The sequence below is a fragment of the Rhodamnia argentea genome, chromosome 4 (genome assembly GCF_020921035.1).
Source record: "Rhodamnia argentea isolate NSW1041297 chromosome 4, ASM2092103v1, whole genome shotgun sequence".
Classification (NCBI taxonomy): Eukaryota; Viridiplantae; Streptophyta; class Magnoliopsida; order Myrtales; family Myrtaceae; genus Rhodamnia; species Rhodamnia argentea.
The window spans coordinates 18830971-18844021 of NC_063153.1; the positions used below are offsets into that span (position 1 = coordinate 18830971).

The window sequence follows — 13051 nt, forward strand, 5'->3', positions numbered from 1 at the left end:
TTTTTGAGTCTCTCTCCTATTCCGCCATCTCTTTAGCGGGGATAAAGACAAAGAGGAGAGATTTAGAAAAGGGAATACAGAGCTCATGAAAAAGGGTGGGAATTGAAAAGGGAAAATAGACAAAAAAAAGAAAGAAAGAAAGAAAGAAAGGAAGGAGACACGGCAAAGGTGTGCAAAAGATAAGAAGACGATAGTGTGCCCCAGAAATCGTCGCAAGAGAAAGATGGTGGTACTTCCAGAAATTCTCTCTCTTGTTTCTCCCCCTAAAAAGGAAGAAGAATTCCTTCTTTTTTCCGCTTACTTTAACGAATTCTTCGCTCGCCCCACTTTTTACAGAGAGAGAGAGAGAGAGAGAGAGAGAAGAGGGAGGTGGTGGGTTGGGTTTGGTTTGGTTGGGTCTGTTTTGTTTTGTTTTGTTTATTCTTTATCCTTTTGCCTCGCTTGATTAATATACGAAAAGGCTTTCCAGACCCATTTTAGTTTTTGCTCTGTCTGAGACCATTTTCTCTTCCCCTGCATTATTATTGTGTTGTATTTTTTGTCCTCGAAGTTTTTCTGTGGTTTAATCGGTGAATTGAGAGAGAGAGAGAGAGAGAGAGAGAGAGAGAGAGATAGAGAGAGGTGCTCTTGTGAAGGAGGGGATCTGATCTTTCCTTTTCGCGTTGAATTCTCAACATCTTGCTTTTTCTGTTGACACTCTCTAAGAGAGAGAGAGAGAGAGAGAGACAGAGGGAGGGAGAGAGGGTGAGAGATTAAAGAAGAAGAAGATCGCGCAAAAGGGGATTTATAGCTGAGAGTCCTCTCACTATTATCACTCTTCTTATCTCCTTTTTTATTTTTGGTTCCGATGGCAATACAAAGCTCTCATCTTTCCTCTGTTTCTTTGGGCACCTCCCCCTTTCTTGAAAACGAGCTCTTGTCTATTTCGAAAACCCCTGTTCTCACTTGAATAACATCATTTCACCTTTTGCCAAAAGCTCCTTTTTTCCTTCTAAGTTTCTCGGTATCTCTTCATAGCTCCTTTGATTCCAACCCAATTCTGTTCTCTCCATCCCAATTTCAACCCAAAGTTTGAATCCCCCACGACCGATTCTTCTCCATCAAATCGAAAACTTGGGCACGATTTCGCCTCTTTCGTCGTTGCAAGAGGCCCGGAAACAGTTGAAGCATATTCCTAGCTCTTCCACAATACAATTCTTGATTGCAAATGAGAGCCGGTCTAAGCACGATCCAGCAAACGCTAACGGCAGAGGCGGCGAACGTGTTGAGCCACTCTATAGCCGAGGCGGGTCGCCGGAACCACAGCCAAACGACGCCGCTCCATGTCGCTTCCACCCTCCTGGCCTCGCCCTCGGGGTTCCTCCGGCAGGCCTGCATCAAGTCGCACCCCAATTCGTCCCACCCGCTCCAGTGCCGCGCCCTCGAGCTCTGCTTCAGCGTTGCGCTCGAGCGGCTCCCCACCGCGCAGGGTTCAAGCCCAGGGCTCGAGCCACCGATTTCGAACGCCCTCATGGCGGCCCTTAAGCGGGCGCAGGCGCACCAGCGTCGCGGCTGCCCCGAGCAGCAGCAGCAACCGCTGCTCGCTGTCAAGGTCGAGCTTGAGCAGCTGATCATATCGATTCTCGACGACCCAAGCGTGAGCCGGGTCATGCGGGAAGCTAGCTTCTCCAGCCCTGCAGTCAAGGCCACAATTGAGCAGTCCCTGAATTCGACCGCCCCGGCCCCTGCGAATACCAATTCAGCTCCAATCGGATTTGGTTTCCGATCGCCTGCTGTACCCGCTGCCGCTCCGCCAAGGAATTTGTACGTGAATCCGCGACTCCAGCAGCAGCAACAACTTGGGAATTCGACCCAACAGAGAGGGGAGGAGGTCAAAAGAGTGGTTGATATCTTGTTGAGGCCCAAGAAGAGGAACCCAGTATTGGTCGGTGAGTCGGAGCCGGAGGCCGTGGTCAAAGAATTGCTTAAGAGGATTGAGAACAAAGAATTGGGTGATGGGCTCCTCAAGAATATTCAGGTTGTCCCGTTGGATAAGGAAATCGGGTCGGACGAGGCAAAGATACCCACAAATTTTCAAGAATTGGGTGATGTCTTGGAGACCAAGATGGGGAACTCGGGAGGTGGTAGCGTGGTTCTTGATTTAGGGGATTTGAAGTGGCTGGTGGAGCAGCCAGCGGCCGTGTACGGTTCAGGCACGGTTCAGCCACAGCAGCAGTTGGTCTCCGATAAGGGGCGGATCATGGTGGCGGAGATGGGGAAGTTGTTGGCAAGGTTTGAGAAGGGTAGTTGTAGGTTGTGGCTGATTGGGACTGCTACTTGTGAGACATACATGAGGTGTCAGGTTTATCATCCTCTAATGGAAACCGACTGGGATTTGCAAGCAGTGCCTATTGCAGCCAGAGCACCTTTTCCTGGATTTTTCCCAAGGTACGATTAGTTTTGATCTTTTGCATTTTGCATTGAATGTCTAGCTCCCAAGAATAAGTTTCTGCTTATATATCAATAATCAGAAAAGCAGCCTTGCTGCCGGTCGTTTTGATTCAATTTCAATGGCGAGTGTTGTCAGAAGTAACTCTCCTGGATTCAATGCTTCTTCTGGTTTCTCAGAAAGTTTGATGCAAACTGTACTGTTGTTCTGTTTTCGAGCATTTTGTTAACTGCAGAAAATTAGACCCCTGAAAGTTACCTGCCCTTGGAATCTAAATTTCCTCGATCCTGTACGTGTTATTGGGGAGCAAGGAAGGAATTGTCTAGTTTGGATAACCATTTGGGTGAAATGAGGATGTTTGGTTTAATAGTCAAAAGGAGTTTTAAGTGAAGGAATTATCTAGTTTTTGGATATATGAGGATGAGTTAGAGATATTAAGCACTTCTGGGATACTGGATAGATGTGGATGCTTAAAAAATTTCTTTCTTTGATTTCTAGGATGGGAACGAATGGACTTCTAGGCAGTTCGGTTGAATCTTTCTCACCACGGAAGAATCTTCCCACTATCACTTCTGCGCCTCCGAGACGTCTATCTGAGAATTTGGATCCTGCTCGAAGAGCGGGCTGCTGCCCGGAGTGCACTCAGAAATGTGACCAAGAAATTGCAAGAGCCGCGGCCACAGAACTTGACAAGCCCAGTCCTGAAGTTGAATCAGAATCAGGTCAATCGCCGCTCCCGCAATGGTTGCAAAATGCAAAAGTCCATGAGAGTCAGAATAAGTTTCAGGTAATTTTGCACGTGAACTGGGATATGAATGTACTGTGAGGAGTGTAATGCGAAATGGTTTGCTCATGAATGTTCAATTATGCTCTGTTTCATTTGCAGACCAAAGACCAACGGGTCCTACAAAAGCAGAGGAGCCAAGAGATACAAAAGAAATGGAAAGACACGTGTGTGAGTTGTCATCCTCAATTCCATCAACAAAATGTCGGCTCCGAGAAGATTAGTTCTGTGCCTCGGTTGATCCCAGGATTGTGCAATCCTAACCCACTCTTGCGCCAGCCGTTCCAACCCAAATTACCACTTAACAGAAACCTTGGGGAAGCCCTGCAGTTGAATTCCAGCACGCCTGCTAGCGAACCACCTGAGTCAGTGGCTAGCCCGCCGAGAAGTCCCGTCAGGACAGACTTGGCTCTTGGGCCGGCCAAGGCTGCTGAAACCACCTTCAAGACATCCGATGGAGACCAATTGAGGGACTTTTTGGGTGTCATGTGTGCCGAACCCCTTAAGAAGGTCACTGAGCTGAACGTTGAGAAGCTTCTGAGCAAATCAGATACAGACTCTTACAAGAAGCTCCTTAAAGGTCTACTGGAGAGAGTTTGGTGGCAGCGCGAGGCCTCATCTGCCTTGGCCACTGCCATGACCCAGTGCAAGCTCGGTAACAGCAAACGGCGCGGGCCTGGATCTAAGGGTGAGACGTGGTTACTATTTATTGGTCCCGATCGGGTTGGCAAGAGGAAGATGGCATCGGCTCTTTCGGAACAAGTCTGTGGTGCAAGACCGACGGTGGTTTCTTTTGGATCGCATCGCGGTGGTGGGGATTCCCCTACGAGTTTCCGTGGTAAGACAGTGCTCGATCGGATAGCTGAGGCAGTTAAGAGGAACCCGTTCTCGGTAGTCTTGCTCGAGGATATTGACGAAGCAGATGTTCTAGTTCGCGGGAGCATCAAGCGAGCAATGGAGACGGGCAGGATTGCCGATTCTCATGGCCGTGAAATCAGTCTCGGGAATGTCACCATCATCCTTACCCTGCATTGGTTGCCGGATAATCAGAAGTTGTCGTCGGATGGTATTTCCTTGGGCGAAGAAAAGCTTTTTAGGTCGGCCAGAAGTGGTTGGCAGTTGAGGCTTTCTGTTTGCGAGAAGTCTGCAAAGCGCCGGGCTAGCTTGTCATGGGAGCAGCAGGAGAGGCTCACGAAGCCCAGGAAGGAGAACGGTGTCGGGATGGGGTTTGACCTGAATGAAGCCGCATATGTGGATGATGATCGGGCTGATGGGTCTCACAATTCGAGCGATCTCACGGTCGATCATGATGTCGACCACGGCCTTGACAATAGACGATCATCCGCGGCTTCGCTAGCGTACAAGGAGCTGCTCAATCATGTGGACGACTCCATCGTCTTCAGCCCCGTGGATTTCGATCCTGTCGTGCAGGAAACCACAAAATCCATCCGAGAGATGTTCTCAGACATCGTGGGAGACCGAGTGTCCATCGAAGTGCAAGAGGAGGCCGTCCAGAAGATTCTAGGGGGCGTTTGGCTGGGCGAGACCGGATTGGAGGAGTGGACGGAGAATGTGTTGATCCCGTTCTTCCACCAGCTCAGGGTGCGGTTGCCCGCCACGGTCGGCATGACACCCGATGAATCCGTGCTCATCAGGCTCGAGTCCGACGGCGAGTCCGATAGCCTGAGAGAGGGGGAGTGGCTGCCTAGCAGCATCAAGGTGGTGGTGGACGGGCTGTGATCGAGTCGGGTACCGTTCTCGTATATGTTCCGGAGAGGGAGATGTAAATAGGGGTCGAAACCGTCTGGGGCCGTGGCGGGGCGAGTCAAGACGGTGGAAAGTTAAAAAGAGAGGGAGGGGAAAAACAGTTAGTAAAAGAGAGGTTGAGACATTGAATTAACTCTATAGATTAAGTGGAGCACACCCCTTTCTAAAAAATTGGCCCTTCAGTGTCTCGCCTTTTTGTATTGTTTTTAAGTAAAAATTGCACAAGGGTTATAATAGGGTCTTTTACCATAGATATATATATATAAATATATATATGTCTCTATTTAATTAATTTTACGGACGATGATCAATAAGATTTGAGCATTCTTTTCCTCTTCTTAGTTCCTCCTCGTTTGTTCATATCATGTGGTATGCAAATGTAACACGCACGAGCTCTCTCTTTCTTACCAAGTCACGAGCTGATTGATAATGTGAAGTTTTTTCTTTTTGTTTGTTTGTTTGTTTGTTTTGGTTTGTAAAGGTTTGACCTTTTTCATTTGGTTATGTCAACTGATAATGTGCGCGGCGGTTCTAGAAATGTCGTGACGAAACAATTTGTCCTTTTCCTTTTGTAATTTGTCCTTTTCTTCCTGGGCAAACCACGTGGGTCGGTCCTCGTGAAAACTCTCTCTCTCTCTCTCTCTCTCTCTTTCGTCAAGATGAACTGAATCGGCGCTCTTCGTGCTCACGATCTTTCCTCGAATTGTTTTCTTCCTTCTCATTCATTTCAATGTTTTGATTAACCCCAAAACTCTCCGGAAAATAACAGCTGACGAAGGAAAGACTTTCGTTGCAAAAAAAAAAAAAAAACTATAGTCGGGCTAGCAAACTTTGATAGTGAGATTTGATCTTTGAATTTGACCGTAGCTACGATATTTGGGGACCCCTCGATTCTTCTCGAAGGACACGATAAGATTGATTGGTACACAGGGAGTGTGTATTGTCTTGAGGCCACATGATCTTTTTTTCTTTTTGAACGGGTAGTCCTAATTGGAGCTGATGGTGAGGGTATCACCACGCAAGAGGGTCGCGATATAATAAAGCCAAAGACCTTGGAAACATGCACCCCACCATAATAAAGCCAAAACCTTGTTTGCCTTAATGTCTTATCCGACCCAATCTCAAGAGTGTGTTCCTGTGTGTGCGCCCCTTAATACGCATGAAGTTCATGCACCTCATTCCTCGTGGAGACACAATTTGATTTTGGGCGAGCGAGGAGTTTTAAGATTCGAGTAAACACGCAAAGGTTTCGAACGGATCGCATCATGTCGATTTCCTCGAGGTCTTTGCAAACGAAATCGAATCGTGTAAACCGAATGCTCTCGCCAAAAGAACTTGCCAAACACACTCATCTCGGGTGGGTTTTGCTTCCGACCCACATGAAGAAGTGTGGACAAGAAATGGGGCATTGACTCTCGCTGCAAGGGGACAAAAATGGTCGCTCTCGTGGATGTCATTCGGATCGAGAGGTTATTAATCGATTCTGGGTCTTTGCATGTGTTTGCATTTATAGTTCTGCTCCCGGTCATCAGTCTCATCCCTCCCCACCACCACCACCACCTTGTCACTTCACTTCAAGTTCAAAGGTCCCTTTGCAAATTGCATGTAAATCGGCTGCATCCAAGGTTGAGATGGAGGATGATAACTCGTTTGCTTTCTCTAGCACATGAAGTGGCAAAGGCGAACCCATGGAATTACGCGCCGGTTAGATCAAACAAACAAGGAAAGACCAGCGAGGACTTAAAAGGAAGCACGATCCATCACAATACAAGTATGCCATCTGTGATTCGATTAGTGGGAGAAATTATCCAAAAAGCCTTAAGCCTATTGGACGACGGCCAATTCGATCATGAACTTCTCGATTTTGGCTACGCGGGACAATCGGCGCTGAACTAGACCATCACATTAGCGATTTTCGACGAAAATCGATCGGAAGGACTAAGTTGACAAATCGTTAAAGATTTAAGACTAAATTGGCAATTCATCAAAATATTACAATTGCATACTACACCCTTGTCTTCAAAATATTCACGTTTCAGAATTACTTCTTTTTTTTTTTTTTGAGTATTTACATAGATGACGCGTCCATAGATAATCTTTGAATTCTTTTTTATGCGATCGATCAAATAAATCAGCAGATAGAAAGCTATGCTCGTCTTGGGGATATTTTCCATAGAGGACTGACGACCATCCTGGATCTTGACTTTTTATGCATTTTCTCTGTTACGTTTTTCTCAAGAGATGCCATATTTTTCAACAGCCATGATTAACTCGCTTGTGGTTAGCATCATATATGCCTAGTGACTATCGAGATATGCTACATCTTTTCCTACTAAGCTCTCCCTAGCTGACTATAAGTATAACAATCTTGTCCTAAGATCCGATCTCGCTTACATAATTGAAGAAGCAATCATAACTTTGACATTATAGACAAAAGGTGATTAACCCTAGTCGAGGAAAACTTTTTCCTCAGAAGATAATATCGATTTGGGATAAGAGAAGCGATGATAATTATATAGTATGATCATCTGCATAAAGTTTTGGAAGGTGCCTGTCCGATCAAACGCAACTGTGCAAGCAACAACAGGCCAACAAGTAGAGATCCAAATCATTAGGTTAAAAAGAGAGATGAGGCCATGCAAGATATCATCAACGTTATATTCTTGATCACGAAGAAAGCTCCACTTACTTTTGTCTGAACTCAGGAAAAAGTTGGGTTTTCCAACCAAACCCAAAAAGCAAGAAAGAGAAGAAGATGCCCTCCTCCTCCTCCAACTCACATTACCTTTTCAAACTTTGGTGCTGTGTTGCTTCCTCGCCATACCAATGCTTTTCTGGAATGACAACAAAAGCCCCCAACCACTCCTCTCTCTCTCTCTCTCTCTTGACCTCATTAACTTAATTAACTACACAAATCAGACTGATTAAAAAGCTTTCTAAAAGCCCTTTACAGCTACTTTTCGCAGGCTGCGTGGAACAACTCTGTGTGTCCTTTGTTTGGTCATATTAGACCAAGGAGGAAAAAGCAGACCTTATCTTGGATTCTTCGTAGAAAAAAGCCAAGTGTCGTGGCTCATCATTGTACTTAACCGCACTTAGCTTGACATAATTGTCGTTGCTAGAGACAAAGTTATGGTCACGAAACGCCAACGGAAAAGACTTGGGAACGCGTCTGATTAAGTTAATCCTGTCCTAAGAACCTTTTTATCTTTACGTGTATTAGATTTTTTCCAAACGGAAAAGCACTCTTTGCTTCTTTTTTTGCTTGGGAAAAAGGCTTAGGCGTTCCCATTATCACACCTTCATGTCACGCTTGGGGGTAGCTTTCAATGGTACTGTGTACAGATGTAATTTAATTTCAAGATTCTTAGCTTTATCAACACGATTTGTCTTACTTTACTTAAAATGAAATGATGAGGTCAATTACGTGTTCTTTATTCTTTCGATTTAGTTTTCAGAAGGCTTACCCCTGCGACTTCATTTCTTTCTCTATTTACACGAAAATACCAGATGTGATTCATAGCGACACAAGTCGAAAGCATGAGCGAAGAATTAGGTGATAGAGGACGAAAGAGCGAAGAACTAGGGTTGTTTGTTCACACTGGGGAAAAGTCGAAAGCAACTCTTCCCATTTTCCACTGGGGTGAGCATTATTTCAGGCTTCAAGGCATGCATGTATTCTAAAGGTTAGAAAATCTATTTCGATGGATAGATTTCGGGTTCTAGGTAGGTGAAATCCGTAGCAAGTTTTTGTATTTTTCTTGATATATGTCTTCGCCTGATCTTGCTGTATTTTTTGGCGTTCGATGATAAGTGTATAATTTAGAATCACTAGTGACTGAAACTTTTACTTTGTTAATATTTCATATTTATTTATGCGTCTAAATATGAGTTATGACCAGTGAATTGTAATAACAAATGGTGGTTATTAGAGGTGATGATTCATTGCAATAGTTAAATTAAGAATGTAGAGTAGGCTTCAAGTTTTATAAAAATAAAGAACCCGTTCCGACGAGTAAATTCTAGGTGGAATCCGTATGGAATCTCAAACCGTTCACCCCTACTTTTCGAGCTAAATTTTTTAATATAATTTAAATTCTAAATATTTATGAATAATTAAATCATTACTCACGTATCAACTCAATATTGAACGAAGCAGTCTTATTTTTTTTTCTTCCCCATCAAAAGGCCTCATCTATCAAAATATAAGATTGACAATACCGAAATCGACATACAAACATTGACACTCGGGGTGTTTTTGTTTCACGAAAAATTAAAGATTTGAAAAATATTATTCGAGAAATGATTGCTTGTATCGCTTACAAAAATGAATAATAATGAAAAAAATTCATCACCCATGATAATAGTTAGGCATAAATTGTCGTCAACAATAAAAGTATTTTCCGCCGATCGATTCTTCTAGACGATATAACAAATCATTTTTCGGGAAAATATTTTTCAAATCTTGAATTTTTCGTGAAACAAATGCAACCGTAGATTAACGAACAAATATAGACAATTAAACTATTACGCAACTTCGACAAAAAAAAAAAAACTACTACACAACATGTTCGAACTTTATCAGATATGAATGGCCGAGTCTATGCGTGTATAAAAGAGTCAATCCAGGACAAAAAGTTCAAATACGTCTTCTCTACTCTCTCTCTCTCTCTCTCTCTCTCTCTCTCTCTCATTTAGTCTTTGACTGATCTCTTGCATGCTTCATTCATATATATATATATTCCACGTACTGTTGAGCTTACGTCATGCACACCCGCATGGCAAGAAGCACTAGGTCAAAAAGGCTAAAGCTAAAACCGTGTTGAAACTAAACATGAAGAAGACAAGAAATTTGGCGTGGGGATTCAGTCAAGGTTCGCCTAAAGTCGTGTAAAATCTCTAGAGAAAACGCAATTCCAAAAGAGGCAAAATAATTTCGAAAAAATCCATGCAATGTTTTCGCGATTGCATGCGCGTCGGCGGCAAAATCAAAGGGAGTTTGCATACGTCCATGTCACACGAAATCGCAAACGTTGATGTGTTCTACCGTCCAAATGAATTGAACCACACCCCCACCAACTACTCCTCCTTCACCATCTCTCCCTCTCCCTCTCCCTCTCCCTTTGCTCTTATTTAAAGGTGACTGAGACTTTCTAGTGCCGATCTCGGCTTATGTCGTCATTTTTTTTCGTACGCGCGCGCGATCTAATCTATATGTCTTACGAAAGGGTTACGTGATGTGTTCGCCATTTTGAAATGTGATTTATGCTACTTCGCTATCACGAACGAACACCATTATATTGTATTACTCATTAGAAGGAGAAGGGTCCGAATATCTATTGCATGTCTAGAAGTCTCTTACGGTTTTTGGTTTCTTGGCCATCTTACCCATTCTCATTCTCTCTCTCTCTCTCTCTCTCTCTCTCTCCCCCCACAAAAGTAACCTAAGATGATTAAAAAAAAAAACATATGATCAGGCCCTAACCTAAAAGACGTTCCGAAAGAAAGAAAATTTTCCAAAAAGCCTTATCTGTTGTACTTTTGTCAATTCGATCCCAAACCTTTTTAATTTTGTCAATTGAGTCATAAACATTTTCACATTTTGCCAATTGAATCAATTTGATCGGTTTTGTTCGGAAATTGTTAAGATGAATGCCGGTCTCCCGCACGGCACAGCCTATACTATCATGGGCATTTTCAATTATACTTTTTCAAACTTCCTCTTCGTTTTTTTTTTCTTTTACAACTTTGGCCGATGAGGGTGTCGCGGCCCTCGCTAGCCAACGTGCAAGGGCCCAAAACCCTTGTGCGTGGTCACGAAAGCTGCCATACCCCTTGCCTATGGCCGGTGAGGTCACCGGCCACGCTTGTAACAACCGCTAATATATTATTAAATATGTCCATGTCGGCATCGGTCGTGCTATGTAGGACGGCCCGCGATCAAGTCAGTAGTTTTCCGTCAAAATTGATCGGATTGACTCAATTGACAAATCGTGAAAAAAAAGGTATAAAACTCAATTGATAAGATTAAAAAGTTTAGGATTGAATTGCCAAAAGTGAAATATGAAACACGAAAAAGTGGAGCAAATGCTGCTGCTACTTCTTCTTCTTTGCATTTACTCGATGTATCATCTCAATCCGGCCAAAGATATTTACGAAGAAGGCAGGAAAGATTAAGTTTAATGTTTTGGATGTTCAAATTTGGCCTCTCAAAAGACAAAATAGCAGCAAGAAAAAAACTCCACATTACCGAATCAGCTTTTCACCTACTTCCTATATTTGATTCTTCCAAGCCAATACATGTCCAAACTGTGTTCACCTAAAGCACAATCCATTTTCTGCAGTTACTCTGACCCCTACAATCACTTCACAGTGAGTTTACGCAACCTTTTCTATTATTATGTTTAGGAGAAGTGAAGGAATGAAGATGGTGAGAAGATGTACCAAAAAATTCATAAATTTATTGTATTTGTGCTAATTCAATTCTAAATAATTAATTAGACCAATTAAGTCCTAAATTTTTTTAGATTTTTCAAATCTCTTATGTGGATGTTGGCGGTCATATGTGACACGACCCGTGCCGACGTGGATATTTTTTTTTTTTCTTTTCCCTTCTCTTTTTGTTGTTGCCAATGGCCGACAATAGCTGAGATTCATATAATACAGGAGCTGTCGATCCCTTGATTTTAGTATCGTGAAGAATCTGATTTTGATTGATATTTTCAGATTAAGCCAAGAACATTGCCACGTAATGCTCCTTAGAAAAGGACCTAAGGTGGTCAAAAGTTTGCCTCCTTCACGTGAGAGTCTCACGTGTCCCCAACGACCGAAAGGTTTGCCGACATGGATAAGGAAAAGATCAAAGCCCAGAGGGAAGACCTTCTTAGAGGGCAGCCATTAATGGAGGAGCCCCAAAAGGTCGTCGAAAAAGAAGAGGTGCGGATTCATGCACGCCAAGGCCTGGCAAACGGCACGCCCAACTTGTAGAACCCTAGAGACGACAACCACGCTTGCCCAGCGTCTCTCGTTCTTGTTTCATTGAATGTGGCTCACACAAAGTTTTGGACGTCTTCGGGATCGCACGGACCGTCCAATTTTATTGCCAAGCTCGGACGTGGGTAGGCCAACCTGAGATGCTTCCGACCTCCCCGACAAGTACTTTGATCGAAAGGGACCGAGTCCATCGCTTGGATGCACTTGGTAGACCTGCTAAACGAGTGGATCAAATCGCCATCTAAGCCGAATAAAACTATTTAACCCCGTCCGTCTATGACGTATTTATCATAATGCAAATCTAATTACTCATATTCGACCCGTCCGTCTCATACCCTACTGATACCCAGCCCGACATATATTCCTACTAGGAAAAATTATCCTCAAACCGAGGTGAGAATGTGGAGTGCACGCAAGACTAAGTGAGGATGAGAGAGAGAATGAAGAGAGAGCCACAAATGTGAGTTGGGTCTGAGTAAATTGTAAAAAAACCCATTTAACAACTATACCATGTTTAAACTCATTTATAATCATGGAATATAACTAACCTATATAATAATAACCCACCCCATCATATGTGGGTTAAAAAAACGCTTTTATGACCCATTTTCACGGGTCTAGCACTTGCACAACCACCTTTGCCCACCGTGCGCCCGGCCTTTTGGATGTGGCCAGGAATCTCGCCGATGGGTTCTCGTTTCATGAGGCCATGTTCCTTTGTTAGGTCCAACAGCATGTAACGGGCCGTGGGCTCTAGTCAAGGATTGTTGACCGGGAAATCCATGGAATGGGCCGAAGTGATTGGGCCAAGAAACTGGTCATGTTAGACTCTCCTTCCCTCAATCGAGGGGGAAAAAAAAGAATTGGATGGAAATGGTCCAGCTACTGATCAAAACCCGGGATCTGCTGCGGTCCCAAATGCGACATCTTTTTTGTTCTTCTGCATCTTTTTTGCTTGGAAGCAGTTATGTTCTCTGCATTGCCATTCTTTTATGACACTCTTCTTATCAAATTGGCCATGTAATTGTAGAACCAGTGATCTTTTCCAATTTGGAACCCCTCCATCCGAACGTCTCGAA

General features: G+C 43.8%; 1 protein-coding gene across 1 annotated transcript; it reads left to right on the forward strand.

Moving 5' to 3' along the window:
• Positions 1 to 435: 435 nt before the first annotated feature.
• LOC115744570 (protein SUPPRESSOR OF MAX2 1) lies at positions 436 to 5311 on the forward strand. Its single transcript, XM_030679813.2, has 3 exons — positions 436 to 2427; positions 2927 to 3215; positions 3315 to 5311. The coding sequence occupies exons 1-3, from the start codon at positions 1208 to 1210 to the stop codon at positions 4950 to 4952; spliced, it is 3147 nt and encodes a 1048-aa protein (XP_030535673.1). The 5' UTR covers positions 436 to 1207; the 3' UTR covers positions 4953 to 5311.
• The last annotated feature ends 7740 nt before the right edge of the window (positions 5312 to 13051 follow it).